The 15,391-nt window shown below is 46.3% G+C and overlaps 1 protein-coding gene across 3 annotated transcripts in view; it reads right to left on the bottom strand.

Annotated features, from left to right (window-relative positions):
* Window positions 1–3,375: 3,375 nt before the first annotated feature.
* Window positions 3,376–15,391, bottom strand: part of jakmip2 (janus kinase and microtubule interacting protein 2) — a 31,625-nt gene continuing 19,609 nt past the window's right edge. Inside the window, exons 8-22 of one of the 3 annotated variants that reach the window (XM_064349837.1) lie at window positions 15,387–15,391; window positions 15,140–15,262; window positions 14,617–14,745; window positions 14,238–14,321; window positions 13,515–13,577; window positions 13,299–13,397; window positions 11,397–11,495; window positions 10,283–10,336; window positions 10,064–10,129; window positions 9,603–9,671; window positions 8,929–9,006; window positions 8,260–8,463; window positions 7,309–7,374; window positions 6,574–6,647; window positions 3,376–5,911 (exon numbers count right to left, since the gene is read on the bottom strand). The exon at window positions 15,387–15,391 is cut by the window's right edge and continues 52 nt beyond it. In XM_064349837.1, coding sequence (XP_064205907.1) covers window positions 6,597–6,647; window positions 7,309–7,374; window positions 8,260–8,463; window positions 8,929–9,006; window positions 9,603–9,671; window positions 10,064–10,129; window positions 10,283–10,336; window positions 11,397–11,495; window positions 13,299–13,397; window positions 13,515–13,577; window positions 14,238–14,321; window positions 14,617–14,745; window positions 15,140–15,262; window positions 15,387–15,391 — 1,190 coding nt within the window. In that variant the 3' untranslated portion in view covers window positions 3,376–5,911; window positions 6,574–6,596. The remainder of the gene's footprint in view (window positions 5,912–6,573; window positions 6,648–7,308; window positions 7,375–8,259; window positions 8,464–8,928; window positions 9,007–9,602; window positions 9,672–10,063; window positions 10,130–10,282; window positions 10,337–11,396; window positions 11,496–13,298; window positions 13,398–13,514; window positions 13,578–14,237; window positions 14,322–14,616; window positions 14,746–15,139; window positions 15,263–15,386) is intronic. The other 2 variants (XM_064349838.1, XM_064349836.1) reach the window with 2 other exon arrangements.

The following is a 15,391-nucleotide window of genomic DNA, read 5'->3' as shown; positions in this document are numbered from 1 at the left end:
AATGGCCACAAAAAGTTAAAAAAAAAAAATGGTGTTCCATTACCCATGTGGGAAGGATTTGATGATTCATCATTCAAGCATCTAATGAACAACCAAACTGTAATTACTAGGCTGAGTCAGTGGACACGTGTCTGCAAATAGTGACCAAACGTAACGGGACTAATCGCTGAATGCCGTTTTAATTTCTTTATGCTTCTTTGGCTGTGGATGCTACTGGAGTGTCTTACCCGAAATGAGACCTTAATGTAGATTTAACGCATTTATGGGAGGTAGAAATGTAGCAATTCCCAAGCAAATTAATCAAGAACAGAACACTGATTTTGGTTTATATATTGGTAAGGCAGCTGAATTTGATTTCTAAATAAAGACCCCCCTCCTCAGTAAAACCTGTTTTGAGATATTAGGGGATGGGGCTGCGTGTGCTCATTGATTAATTAGCTTTTTTTAATGTTTTTATTTTTTTCTTTAAGCATAATATTGCTGGGCAGACAACATACAAAGAAAAAAAGACACCAACTCAAAAACGGCTTTCATGCTTGCCCAAGCCCATTTCAGAACCCAGACCAAACTCTCTTCAACACATTTAATCCATCTTGCCTCCTGACAGAGAAGCTCTCCGTGTATTTAATTTCTTATGTTTTCTGTAAAATAAATAAATAAATAAAAGCATAAAGCATACTGAATATTTTGAATTCAATATTTAAACACAAGGCATCAAATAAGTACTTTCTACAGATAAGTCCTATATGTTTCTATCAACAAATTAGAAAATCTTGTGACAGAGCAGCGTGAAATTGTTTGGGCATATTAAAAGCACACCTTTAGATTGCGTATTCTCTTCCCAACTTTACGATCTTCAAGTCTGTGGCGCGGAGCCAAATGAGTGAACAAGAAGAGTCTGTTAGACATCATGTCATTAAATATGGATGCACACCACAATGATGAGTGCCTCTTTACAACAAAAGGGGCTTCACGTCCTAGTTATAGTACTGTAAGTGCTCTTTCTGAAGTTGCTAATTCTCCATCAGATGCATTTCAGGATGTCATTGATAGGCCTTGATAGTCTTGTAAGCTGAGTTATGGCAGCTTCAATACAGTACAATACCTCTGTCCATTAAACACAGTAGGAGAAACACAAAATGGCTTTTACCGATGGGCCTACACCCGAACACCATGAAAACGTACTCAGGTAGAAGAATAGAATATAATTAAGTCTTCCTTTGACCAGTAAACGGTCAAAAGGGGTAACATCGCAAATGTTGAGAAGTAGCCGCCAACTCCACCGTTTATCCATTGTATACTATTGTATTTTTGTGCCGATATATCGTTACTTTCTGGAACGCTGCACCTGGAAATCGGATATAGCCGGATTGAGTGTTTTTTTTTTTTGTTTTTTGTTTTTTTGCGACGACTGATCCGGTGACACGTCACGGCGGAGGGACCAGATGAATAAATAATGCGGCCACGTCCACCGCGCGGCGTGCTCCGAACCAGCTGCTTCCGCTCGTGATGAGCAAACCTCCGCGCTGCCGGCGCACAAATCGAATTACAAAAGCACGTAATGAAGCCAAGGTCTGCTCTGCGAAGCGCGGTCTGGTCTGAGGCTTTGCGCAATTACTCACTACAATCATCGTTATTAGCGATGGCTTATTTCCCCCCAGGCAACCACAGAGTCGACCGTGTGGCGTCCAGAATCCGCATTGTGTAATGCCTCTAGAATTATTTCTGTTACCGGTCCAGACCAAGCCACACGCCCTTTTGTTGAAATCGTGCAGTCAACTGGTAAAACATTTACCGAGGCCGATTCATAGGCAAGGTTTTTTTCTTTTTTTTTCTCTTTTTTTTTGTAGACAATGAATTTGATAATCTGTCTTGGTTAACGAGAAGAGGTTTGGGTGTAACACGAGCCAAGACTTTTGACTTTAATAAATAAACAAAACAAGTGACGACCAGCTGATTATAAATAAGTATGTATATGGTGTCGGTCGCGTGAGGTGATGTGAACTGCAAGTGTCGCTCCCCAGAAGTGGTATTTAGACGCCGTTACAGGACTTCAGGTCAAGCGCCCATAGTCGTAACAGTGAGGTGACGACAATCAGTAAAACAAATAATTTTAAAAAGAATAAAATAAAAAGGAAGATATGCTTTTCTTCTGCAGGCCTGACATCATTCAGCTCCGGGGGCCACAAAGACAGACATAAATGAGGGGAGACAGAGATTTCATATCGCTGGTGAATACTACTCATTCTTGTCCTGGTGGGGAGAACAAAAGGCATCGATTTCCACCGTGTAAAGTCAGATTAAGCCTGGCTTCCTTCAGCATACTTTGTGCTATACAGCAGCTCCACAGAGAGGCCAAGGGGACTGAGTGCTGTTTTCCTCAGATGTACGAGTTCTGTGTAAATAATTACTTTAATTTAGCCACTTTAAATGAGTTTTGGGAAAGAAAGTGGTTCCCTCCGATGACCTCCGTCTTACATGTTTTGTCTTTTTCACTTTCCCATCCAGTGCTGATACTGGCAGTCTAAATAAAACACGCACGCATGCACACAGACACACACACGTGTGCAAACAGGCACGTGCACACACACACGTACGCACACGCACGCACACACACCTGTGGTAAATCTGATCCTCCACTAACCTACACAGATAGAATTACATGTAAAACATGCAATTTCCATAACACTGCTTAAAAAGCATAAACCCAGTGAGTGACAGTACCTTGTCTTCGGTTTTGACAGTTCTTGGCAAACAACACAATTCATCTACACCCATAGTCCTATCCTCCTTTAATACAGAATACAGACAGCTGATATTGTGTATCTTCTTGTCAGCTTCAGCTAGCATCAAGGAATTCCAGATTTTTTGCTATAATATGGAATACCTGGATATGCCAACTGTACTACTACTTGCAGATAAACCCACTTATTAGAGCAGCATGCTTTATTTTTTTTTCTTTAATATGCACTATGACTGATGCATTTTAAAGAGATTACAAAAAAAATGAAGAAATAATACACACTGGGGTCTTGGCCTTCTACTTATACACACCATGCTGGAAAGAAGCAGTGTCACCTGACACCTACCGGGATGAAAGATTATGTTTTTACAATTTTATGATTTGTCCAATCACCGATGACTCACAAGCTCGCTGTTGTCCCACACTCCCCCACTGTAAAAGCTGATGTGTTTGCTGAAGGGTAAATTGCTGTTTACATCATTGGCTTCAGTCCATTTGAAAGAGGATTCCAAGATGATTTTTCTGGAGAAAACCACGCCCAGCTGAAGCCCCAGGAGACATACACGGAGTGTCTCATTCTGCACAACTCCACTTCCGCCTCAACATCCAACCACAAGAACAGGAAGCCAGAAACCAGAAGGCCATCAACTTTTATTTCAATCTTTTTTCCTTTTTTTTCGCTGTACGTACTAGAAAGAAGAGGACGGGTTTAAAGTATGATCCGGCTGGAAGACAGATGTTAAAGATGGACAAAACAATCATACCGTATCCGTGAGAGAATGACGTCGCAGTTGTGAAACGTCTGGATGCTCAGCACACATGGAGTCCAGGAGGAAAAGAAGTGACTGAACTGTGTTAGCGTGAGATAGCGCGTTTAAGGCAACTGCTAGCGTATTACTTTCGCTCGGTCACAAACAGGCCAGGAAAGGGTCGTTTTCCCTGTCTCTCACAGTAGAAGGGCGTGAGATGACTTGATTTCTACCCGTTAGTTTCAGGAATGAATGAATGAGTGAATGAATGAATGAATGAATGAATGAGGCAAAAGACAGGGCTCTGTGCTAACATTTTTTCCAAGATGTGCTCCTAACAATTTAGGAGCTCACTCAACGCTTCCCAATGAGTAGATGTGCTCCTAAAAATTTTTTCCCCAGTTTGCACACCACCAGTTTTTACTGTAGAGTTCCTGCAAGACAAAAAATGTAAACACAGAAATGTGTGTGTGGGGGTTGAGCTTGTTAATATTGCAAAGCAAATCTTTAGCAGGGGTGAAAGGGGTGGGGGGGTATGGATTACCTCGACTTTCTCTAGTTTCAGCTGGGGGGGGGGGTAAGACAAGCCAGCCGCGTTACACGTCTCCATGCGCATGATGACAAACGTTAGCGGTATTCTGAGTGTTACACCGAAGAAAAAAGAAAAAAAAAACGTGAATACCGTTTCAGAACTCTAAGGGCATTTCAGCTCAGTTTTAGCTAATTAAGTCACCCACAGCTGTCGTGGGTGGAGAAAGAAAGCCAAAAAACATATCTACACGCATAGAGAGAGAGAGAGAGGGATTCAGAGGGAGTGTGAGCGTATTTACAATTATAAACCCATCTGCATGATTCCCGCTGGTGGGGCAGAAGTATTCACCTTCAAAAGTAAAAGAAGGAAAAAGAAGGGAAGGAGGAGGGAGCCACAGTCTTCCAATTTGAGAATTATATACATTTCAGAAGAAAGAAAAAAAAACTTCCACTCTGCAGCCGTCACTACAATAAAACATAACAGAGCAATTCGGAGAGGCTGGAGTTACAAAATTGCCGAGTGCTTCTACTGCTCAAGCCACAGTGCTGAGAAGTGTTCACAGAAAGAGAAGAGGATGGGAGAGGCTACAGGTAATAAACAAACACAGTCATATACATATCAACAGGTGTATATTACACAGCGGTTCAGTCCAGGGAGGCTTCTTACGGAGAAATATTTGTGTACGTGGTTGATATACAGGGACCGTTTAAAAAAGAACACTAGCGCATCAAATGGCTTCATTCTGTCCATTTTGTCCTTTTTTTAAAATAAAGATGGTGGTTTCGGTTTGGGGGGGGGGAGTCAGAGAGGGAAGGCCAGAGCTGACCCTGTCAGTCTCTCTTTCTCTTTCTCCTCTTTCGATGTATTTCTCTCTCTCGTTCTCGCCGGGTCCGTTTACAGGGAGCGGAAGGATCGTCCCCCCTCCTCCTCTGGGGTCCTGTGTTCCGTTACAGAAAGGTGAGTCACCTCTGCTCAAAGGTCCTGAGTGAGGTCTGCGTGTGTGTGTGTGTGTGCGTGTGTATGTACACATGTGCGTGTGTGTTTGTGTGTGTGTGCGCGCGTGTGTGTACACATGTGCGTGTGTGTGTGTGTGTGTATGTGTGTGTGTATGTATGTGTGTGCTGTGTGTGTATGTTTGGGTGTGTGTGTGTGTGTGTGTGTGTGTGCATGCATGTGTGTGTGTGTGTGTGCGCATGCATGCTTGCACATGTATGCCCGTGTTGGTATTTCTGTTTGTGCATGTGTGCGTGAGTGTGTGTTTGTGTGGCTAACATAGACAGAATGAGAGAGAGAAGCGAACCCAAGAGAAAGAAGAATAGAGGTATATAAAGGTCATCTGCAGTCAACCGTTCAGTCAGAAAGAGTGGGGTTTCAGTGGGGTTTCTCCCTCCACGGCTGTACCGCTCCTGCGTTACTTCTTCCTTACTCCAGTGTTACTCCTGCGTTACTCCAGTGTTACTCCTGCGCTACTCCTGCGTTACTGCATGTTCAGGTACTGAGGAGGTCCCCTGCACGGCAGAGATAAGGTTTTCCCAACTTTGGTTTTCTTGACATCTGAGATTTGTGTTGGTTTGTTTTGCAGGGGGGAGGGGGGGGGGTCTGGCTAACAGGGGTTCCACCAAATTTAAAAGGGTTCCGTTGGTACGGTGGCACAGGGTCCAGGCCACTGCAGCACACGGCAGGGGGTACTGGGGGGTGGTCTCCAAGGAAACGAGTCAAACCTCCCGCAACGCCCATCTGTTTTCACTACAAATCCGGTCAGGAGCGCCCCCCCCCCCCTTGCCGGTAAAAACATACGAGAGCTGCGAAGGAGGCTTGGTTCATCACAAGACGGAGAAAAAAAAAAGCTGCAGTCGTGTTAAAATTTCCCCACCACTGCCACACTGTCTGCAGAGAGAGAGAGAGGGAGAGAGAGAGAGAGAGAGAGAGAGAGAGAAAAAACAACAGGCACATGACCGAGTGTGTGACACACGCATGACAAGGCGTCTGTCACCCAAGTGAAGCGTGTAATAACCGAGGAAACACAGACGGACACTCCCAGAAGACAAGCCAATGAGGAAGAATACGACGTGACAAGAGACTGCACCCACACACACACTTCCCCACCCACATACCAACCCATCCTTGCCAAGTAGCCTGACAGCAATTGTGAATTAAAATCTGAATTAAATGCCACCAGAGCTTGTGTAAGCAACTGAAAAACTAAAATTAATAGCACATTTTTGTAAAAGATATGATAATTCAAAGCCTGTGGTTTTGTATTTACCCCTTTGAAGAGCAGGCTTTAAAGAAATCTTTTCTCAGAATTCTGCGTCAGTGTTCTAGAATTCCACTTGCTTTCAATCACCAGCAGTGACTGTGACATCAGCATTAGAATGTTCACTTAAGAACATTCTATTCACATATTTGTGATCTTACACTCTAAAAGGGTTCATCTACAGGACCACTTCAGATTTACTGGTTTGCCAGTAGACTTTTTTTTTCGTTTTTTACTATTTTTTTCCACCCATGAGGTGAGTGTAACCCCTCTCTGAGCATCTGAAACTCACCTCTGCAGACGACGTCATGGGCTTCAAGGCCAGAGAATAAAGGCGAGAGAGAAGAACAAGAACAGAAACAAAAACTGAGAGAGAAAAAAAGAGGGATAGGAAAGGAGGGATGAGAGAGAGAGAGTGGGGAGTGAGGGACAAGGGAAGAGGGAGGGGAGAAAGGAGAAGAAAACAAGCGTGTGTTAGTTGGAGAGAAGCAGAACAGAGGAGGCTCGACGGTGTCACGGCTTGTGAACAGGACCCCTCAGCAGTGACCGTCGAGGCTGATAAAAAACGCTTAGCGGCCCTCACACCTACACACAGGACACTCGCAAACTCAGCCAACCCTCACAAAACACTCCCAGCCAGATCCTAAATTAGAAACACTACAATACACAGTCAGACATTGTGAAATACATTGCCAGGGACACAGGAAACATGGCCCTTGTTTTTTTTTTTTTTTTTTCTTTTCCTGGCCTGCTGTTCGGAATTCCACGTTCCCAACTACTGGTGTGATCGGAAAAGCAGGGTGTCTGTCTTCAGTCTATCTGTAGGGGCGTGGATCTGTTCCCTGCATGGCTGGGCTGCACGGGTGGGTTTGGACCATCACAGAGGGATCCCCCGTCGTATCTCTCCTCTTCGAGGTGACGGGAAGGGGACCCCAGATGGCTACAGAGGCGGCTAATCGCTAACGCTGGAGGAGACAGGACGCGGGACGGTGTGCCAGATGTGTGAGTTCGGCGGCCGCCTTCTCACCTTCTCCTCCAGGTCTTTGATTTGTCTCTTCTGGATGTCCGTTTTGTCCTCCAGATCCCGGATGCGCTGAAAGGCAAACACTGAACTCAAGATCTGAGACGAAATCCCCAGCGTGGCAACAAAATCCCCAAAACTGTACAGACATACTTCCCATCTTCTTTCAGTCATGGACATTTAAACTCTGGAAAATGCTGTCTCTTGCGCATATAAGACTTTCTAATCCAAAAAAATGATGGAAACTATGGTTTCACAACTTTCACACCAGCAGTATTCAACAATTCATTTGACAAATTTCCACAAATCATTTGTGCACTGCTGTTGCTCCAAAAGAACAGGAATGAAAGGTGATCCTCTGACCTCAAATTGATTAGAAATAATTCAAACTGATCATGTCACAGCATTTGTGGGAGTGGAAGAATTTTGTCATTTATTTTAATTTTTTCAGAGAAAGTTCTTGTGAGAAATCTGGTTTCCTGCTCAACGTGTTCTTGGGCCTGCACGTGAGTCTGCAGCTGTGTTTGCAAGAGAACAGAAGGTGCAACAACGCAGTATCCCTCCATTAAACTATACAACATCGCCCCCTACTGTAAATCTTAGGAATAAAAAGTCTGTGGTAATGGCAGCAGACAAGAGTGACCTTTTCTGAAGCGCAACTGCAGACCTCAAAGAAGACCAGATGACGAATTTAAGCATCCAAGCTTCCCAAAGCCTCACCAACAGTAGAATAGAATGGTGCCTCAGGAGTCGACTGCGCAGTCGCGTCGTGACACAGTCATACTGTGCCTGGCAGCAGTCATCGCTGCAGTCATATCTCGGCTGCCAGTCGTCCAGTCGGCTGTGCGTGGCGCAGTGTCGCAGTCATACCTGGTGGGCCTGGTGCAGCAGCTCCACACTCTCCTGCAGCAGCTGGCAGTCGTACTCAGTCATGCGCAGTCGGCTGCGCAGTCGTACCTGGTGGGCCTGGTGCAGCAGCTCCATCCGCTCCTGCAGCACCTGGCAGTCGTACTCCCGGCTCTTGCGCAGCATCTGCCTGCGCAGCTTGTCCACGGCCATGCGCAGCTCGTCCTTCTGCTTGTCGCTCAGCGGCTCGCCGTACTTGATGACCGTGTCCTGCTGCAGGGCGTTGTACAGCGTGGCCTCCAGCTCCTGGATTTGCTGCGGGACGGACGGTAACGAACCGCGGTTAACGCCAAACCGGACTTCCTGTTGGCTTCCCTTATGTCCCGTCACCAGTCACTGCTAACCTTGCTTGTCTCTCGATGCCTTTCGTGTCTTTCTTTTGTAATTTTCACATGGTGTTGTATTACAGCGCATGGAACTGCCATTTTGAATATGTTTCTCTTTCAAGCCACTGTGAGAATGCAGCGTTGACTGCATCCCATTCCACATTATTATTATTAGTATTCCGGGATATTCAGCTTGCTCAAGTATTATGGTTCGTTAACACTGTATCTGAGTACACGTAAATATGTGGAAAAAGTAAATTGTTCATACAAAGTTTATTCTGTACTTGCTATGGCAAAACAAAACTGAAGAATTGTATTTGTGCTTAATCACCAAGCTTTGAAATAACTGTAGTTCATTAAGTGAGATACAGAAAGGAAAAGGGAGAGTACTCACCATATAGGCTTGGTCTAGGGCCTGCTTTCTGTAGTCCAGTTCCTCTTCCAGATAGCCTTTCTGTTTGCAGAACATTTCCTGTGAAAACAGAGTTCTGATCACCGATTCACCCAATCACAGGCCTCTCACTTCAAGGGTCAAAAGATCACACGTCTAAACAACAAGCCCACCTTGGTGTGATTAGATTAATTGAACAGTGATCACCGACCCGATTGATTTTTTTTTTTTTAGGATAATGTGCAGCCGTTTTTACTTCTCAAAACATTGATCGCTCTCATCTTTGTAGATCTGACCTTGGCAACAGTAGAGTCTAAATACTATTGGCCTTGGCAATGGCATTGTATTCATGCAATGCGCTAAAACATCCAACCCCGGTCACGTCATTTTAAATGAAAGGAACAAACTGCCAAGCTTACAGCAGCATTGCTGGTGATGTTCAGCATTAACATCAAGAGTAACATTACGTTTAGTGTTAGTGCTAATGCTACGCATCAAAAGTAGCATTACCTTTAGCATCATTGCTAATGCTACACATCAGGAGTACCATTATGTTTAGCATCAGGGCTAATGCTACACATCAAGAGTAGCATTATGTTTAGCACCAGTACTAATGCTACATTAGCATTAGCATTGGCACTATATTACACCCCCAGTATTTCCAACAGTCCACTCACCATTTCCAGCTCCAGGTCCATCATCTTTTGATGCAGTGCCGCCTCTGTGCCCTCGATCTGCTGGATCCACTAGAGGGCGATAGCACAACACAAAGGATGGGGGTCAGTTCAGTGAGGTTAAAGCCGCTGTTATTACCGCCATTATTAACTGACTTCCAGCAGCCGGTTCTCTGCTCTCCAGCCCCAGCCCTCCGGCATCCTAGGAAAAATATTCGGGAGCCGGACTGGAAACCCCAATAAGGGAATTGCCCCATCAATCAATATGCTTGATTACAGTGATCAGACTTCCTGTCTCTATGGCGACCTTGAGTATGAATGATTGAAACCCGTCCTCTCGTCCCCCTAAAGGCATTTTAGCTTTGATGTGTTATCAGGGGCGACCTTGGACTGGCTTGTGAATAATTACCTTACAACATGGAATGACAACCCCCCCCCCCCCACCCCCACCACCATTTACGTACCTTTTCTGCTAGTGAGAGAACAGTACTGGCTTGTATGATGGCCACTTGCTCTTCATTCCGTAGGTTCTGCACGGTACATTGAGGGGTTATATTTTTTTAAATTACAGTTATTGAGTTTGCAATTAACATTCATTAAAGGGATTGTGATGTTAGTAAAAAATTTAAAAAATCATTATAAAATCAGTCTGCCTATGTCGCACGATGAGAGTATGGACCTACCCCGTTATCGCCGAGAATGTCCAGCAGTTTGATGAGGTCAGGAATGCAGACGTCCTGGAAGATTGGAGAGAGCAGAGGAGCAGGAGTCTGAGTTAAACAGCCTGGCCTGGGACTACGTCCCCCTCTGCCACTAAGGAACAGGACATATCTGGGCTGCTGGGGGGGTCATTCGATTAAGGGACCACGCTGTGGTGTGTGGATGAGCCCCTAGGTCTTGGATCGAATCCGGACCGTGCTAGTAGGGTCTGCGACCGGCCGCCCCCTAGGGTGACACGCGACGTGACTGGCGACTGTGTCGCCCAGGGTACGGAAGGGTTCAGCCGCTAAGGAGGTCCGCGTTTCATCGATATCTAGTGACCCCCGCTATTCGATCGGGTGCCTCAGCACTGCGCGAGCTCGGCTGAGGGCTGCGGCGGGAAAAGGAGCAGGCTGGCGACACCGAAGGCTGTTTACGCTCTCCCAAAATCGGCAGCGGGATCACGCATGAACGCAGCTGCGGTCGCAAACGGCTGACCGGACGTCCCATATCATGGGGGGAACTGAGCATGCTCAGGCCCACGTTGGGCACCACTGTTTAAATGAATATATAAATAAGTGAATAAAAAAAAAGGACATATCTGCTCCTGTAAAAATGTATCCTGCTCCATCTAGTACAGCGATGCTGATTTCAGTGCTGACCAGGGACCCAATAACTGATCCCCTGCTGTTACTACAGTGTTAATCTGTCATACATTCCTACAGGCATGAATAGACTGAAATATCACTTAAACTCCAATGCATACAGAGGTACCATTAACTTTCCTGTAGATAAGTATGTCATGTCATGCAAAATGATTTATTTTTTAATCTAAGGAATGGGTGAAATCTTTTTCTGCCTCACCAGTAGCTGCCATTTTCATCAGTACTTAACCCTTTGAGGTGTGAGATATGTGAAATATGTGATTAGAATGTTCTCAACCGAACATTCTAATGTTGATGTCATAATCACTACTGGTAACTGAAAGCAAAGGAGTTCTAGAACACTGCCTTAGAAAGACCTGCTCTTCAAAGAGTTAATTAACTGAAGCAAACTGTCTTAGTAACGCCGTCGGCTGTGGGTGGAGACAGGCCCTACCTTCACCCCCTCCTTCATGCAGTAAATCTGCAGGGCGCTGACCCCTTCTGAGAAGGGGTGGATCTGGAGGTTAAACGGGGGTGATCTTCGCTCCCGCTCCTACAAGAAAAAAAAAAACATAAAAGAAGAAACAAAATAAAGATCCATCTTGTGAATCTAAACAACATTCACAATGCAATATCGAATACTACAGCCTCAACAGGACAGGTGAGGCCATATTAGGACTCTCGGTTCAGCCAGGCCCCTGTTACTCAAATCACAGTCCCAAGGGCCGACAACAACTGCTGGTTTTCCACCCTCCCTTTTCCAGGGAGTCTGGCGTGAAGACAGTCTGGCCAATCAGTAGCGCTAACTGGTCAGCTAATTACCGGGGAGAAAAGAAAACCAGGGCTGGATTTGGATTTGAGGGTCCATGAGCCAGGCAACAGCAATGTGTCAATTGTTGCATCATCACCTGCCATGCCCACTGCCATCCAGCAGAGGGCGCCAGCTGCTACACGCAGGGCGGCTGTCTCACAGGCAGCTGGGGTGCTGCAGCAGCAGAAGCAGCAGAAAAGGGCACACAAGGCGCTCGATCGGGCCGTCGGTGTAGCGATGGTGGGCGTTTGGGCTGCGAGCCCCGGGGTCTAAATCTATATGCAGCGCACGGGTTGTGCCCGAGCCTGCACTGAGCTCAGGGAAGAGAGGGGAAGAGAAATCTGCCTCAGAGGACTTCAACAGCACGCTTTTTTACTGTCCTGCACTGAGCTCGACGAGCAAGAGAGGGGAAGAGGGATCTGCCTCAGAGGACTTCAGTACCGTGCTTTCTTACTGGCTCAGAGGACTTCAATAGCATGCTTTTTTTACTGGCCTGCACTGAGCTCGACGAAAAAGAGAGGGGAAGAGGGATCTGGTTCAGAGGACTCAAGCACGCTTTTACTGTCCACTGAGCTAAAAAAAGAGGGAAAACTTCAATAGCATGCTTTTTTTTACTGGCCGCTAGTGGTAAGCACTTAGAACAGTTAATAACAAAAAAAAAAAAAAAACTAAACTAAATAAGAGCACTCTCAAAGGGTGACTTCATTTCAAAGCATAAATATGCTGTTCCTCACTGGTACTACAGCATGCGCTGGCACGGGATAGCTTATTCAGCTGTATCAATAAATTAGGCACTAATAGCATTAGCAAAATCTGAGATATGTACGGTTCCATAAACAGTTCAAGCTACCTTAGCAAAAGCCATGCCCACAACGTATTTCTCCAGCTCTTTTTCTCTCAGTAGATTGTGGCAAATAAAAAATCATATAGTTGTTACTCATTAGCTAAGAAGCATTCTTCCTTATTAAAGCATATACATACACATTCCAAACAGGCTGGAAATATTCATCTGGTTTGTCTGTTACCGTGTAGAGTATGATTTCAAACATAGGTTAAAAGAGTGCTGCTAGCAGAAGTGTCTTCCTTCAAATTGCATTCTGGGGATTCAAGGCACAGAGGAAATAGCCGTGATACAGCACAGCATGTTTCCACTGAAACATTCAGGGGAACCCTCCTGCGAATGCTTTGAGGGGGTCATACATACAGTATTTGTTCAAGGCTTCATTAGTTCCTCATGCATTAGAGAAGAGGACTGCCACACCCCGATGTTCGGACACACAAACCTCAGAAGGTTTCTGAGATCCTTTGCGTTTAAACTGGCTGCTTGCTTTTCAGTTTTGGACAGTGCTTTCCGTGTCCCGTACGAAAGAGACCACATGACTCAAAGCTTTCATTACAACAGCAGGTTGCACCTTGTACCATCTCCCTTTGTGTGGAGTTAAAGCGAAACTCAGTTTAAGCGAAGCTCACGGGCAGAGAAAAAAAGATACACGCGTGGTAGTAGAATCGATCTCAGAGAAGAAGAACGGAACAAAGAAAGGTCACCTCCAATTCCAGGATTCTGAACTCCAGCAGTTCATTCTGGTCTTTGGAGTCCTGTAACTCCTGCTGTAGGCGACTGAGGTCTGCTTCCAGCTTTTCAATCTGCGAAACCAAGGAAAGGCTAAGGGGCAAAAAACGTTTTCTTGTGGGGGGTGGGGGGGTGGTTTCGGGGGTATAAGTAAGCAACAAAGGTACAACAGCCCTCTCGTGAAAATTCACCTTTTCTAGAAGCTCCTGATTTCGTCGAATGAACAGTTGCTTATCCTCCACCCATCTTGAGTCCTGGGGCAAAGAAAGGAGCACGGCGTACAACTTTTATTTTATTTTTATTTTATTTAGTACTGAAGAGAGCATTGTCATTTCAGCCTTTTACCGAGACTGTTTCATTTCACGCCAAGGACATATGACGCAGGTTTCTTAAGAACTCAATGCTTTCATTGTAGAAAGCACATGAAGTGATCAGCTGAGCAACTATTCTGAAATTCATAACCACCCCGTCTACTCTGAGCTTTGCCTCCAAGCCAAATGCAGTTCTTAAACAGGAAAGTTAATGACAGAGGTGGAAAATCCAGGTTTAGAAAGTAAAAGTCCCCAGTATTTTGTTCCAACCACCTGGCTTTGCCAATTAGCACGTTCTTCAGCCAGGAAGTAGAACTAATTGGAGTTCATGGGTGGAACAGACGACAGGACTTTTACTTTCTGGACATCCCACTTGTGATTAATGTGCACTTCCTATGAGGTTCCAATATTGGTAAATTTTTTAAATTAAATACTACATAACCAGCCATACACGCTGTGCCAATCCTGTTTCGTAATCCAGCGTTAATATTTGGAAGTAAAGTACATAAACTAGGAAAGTACATTCGCTTTATGGGTGCATCCTGAGCTGGGATGGTCCTGTGCGTTTGTGTTACTCAGGAAGGGGGCGCACGGTCCCTTTACCTGTCCTTTCAGCGTCAGCTCCTTCTCCAGGTCCTCGATTTTGGCCTTGTACCTGAGAGTGTCTGCCTGCAGCTGCTCGTGGGCCTGTGAGTGTTGGGGGGGGGGAGGGAAACAAGCGTCAGTGTGGGAGTGGGCCATGGGCCAGCAATCTCAGAGGTGCTTAGAGAGACTGGGGGGGCCCTAGGCCAAAAATCCCATGGGGTCATTTTGACCAGCTTCTACTGTCATGTTACTCCAAAACTCCTAAACCCTCAGTGTTTTGGGGCCCCAGGCAGGTTCCTGTCCCCGCCTGTCCATAAGCAATCTGAGGGTGCGTCTGCAGCCCTTCATTCCGTAATCTCGGGGTTCCGGGGGGGGTTCTGGTTTTTGGGGGCATTACCTTTGCCTCCATCTCTGCGTCCAGGATGCCCCCCTTCTGCTCCTGCAGGAGGGCGTAGGCGCGCTGCAGCGCCTGGTACTCCCGGGTCAGCTGCCGAAACCGGAGCTCTGACTCCTCCGCAGCCAGGCCCTGTGGAGAGAGAGGGGGGACAGGAGGAGAGGGGGAGGAGCAGAGAGAGGGGAGAGGAGGAGAGAGGGGAGAGGGAGAGAGTCAGAGAAGCGGAGGGAGAGAGGAGGAGACAGAGAGGGGGAGAGAGGGGGGAGAGGGGGGGAGAGAGAGAGAGGACAGCAGACAGAGAGGTGAGGCAGCAGGGAAGAGTGGAGAGAGAGATGGGAGTGAGACATTAGTGAGTAGAGAGAAATAGGGATGAAAAACAGAGATGAAAGAGAGACAAGAGAAAGAGGGAATCAGGGAAGTCAGCAGAGAGGGGATGGTGTGAAGGATGCCAGTTTTGGGTCCAGCACGCATCATCAGATCGACCCCCCTCCCGTGAGCCGTCCCGCGGCGGGGCCAGGCTTCACACCTCGTCCAGATCCTCGTCCGGAGTCGCCGGGGTGCGGTCCATCCGGAAGGAAGCCACCGAGGAAGACTCCGAGTCCATCGACTCTTCGTCGTACCCGAAGAACGTGTCCACAACGATGTGCCTCTGCGTGACGGGTCGCGACAGGGGGAGAGGGAACACGTGAGGAGCCCTGTTTCACAGAGAAAACGACGACCGAAATGGACTTCTGAGAGCGCCACACCCTCAGTCACAGGAGCAGACGGCCTACCTTAA

The sequence above is a fragment of the Anguilla rostrata genome, chromosome 9 (genome assembly GCF_018555375.3).
Source record: "Anguilla rostrata isolate EN2019 chromosome 9, ASM1855537v3, whole genome shotgun sequence".
Classification (NCBI taxonomy): domain Eukaryota; kingdom Metazoa; phylum Chordata; class Actinopteri; order Anguilliformes; family Anguillidae; genus Anguilla; species Anguilla rostrata.
Note: the sequence above shows the minus strand (reverse complement) of the source record. Positions and strands in the feature narration are given on the sequence as shown.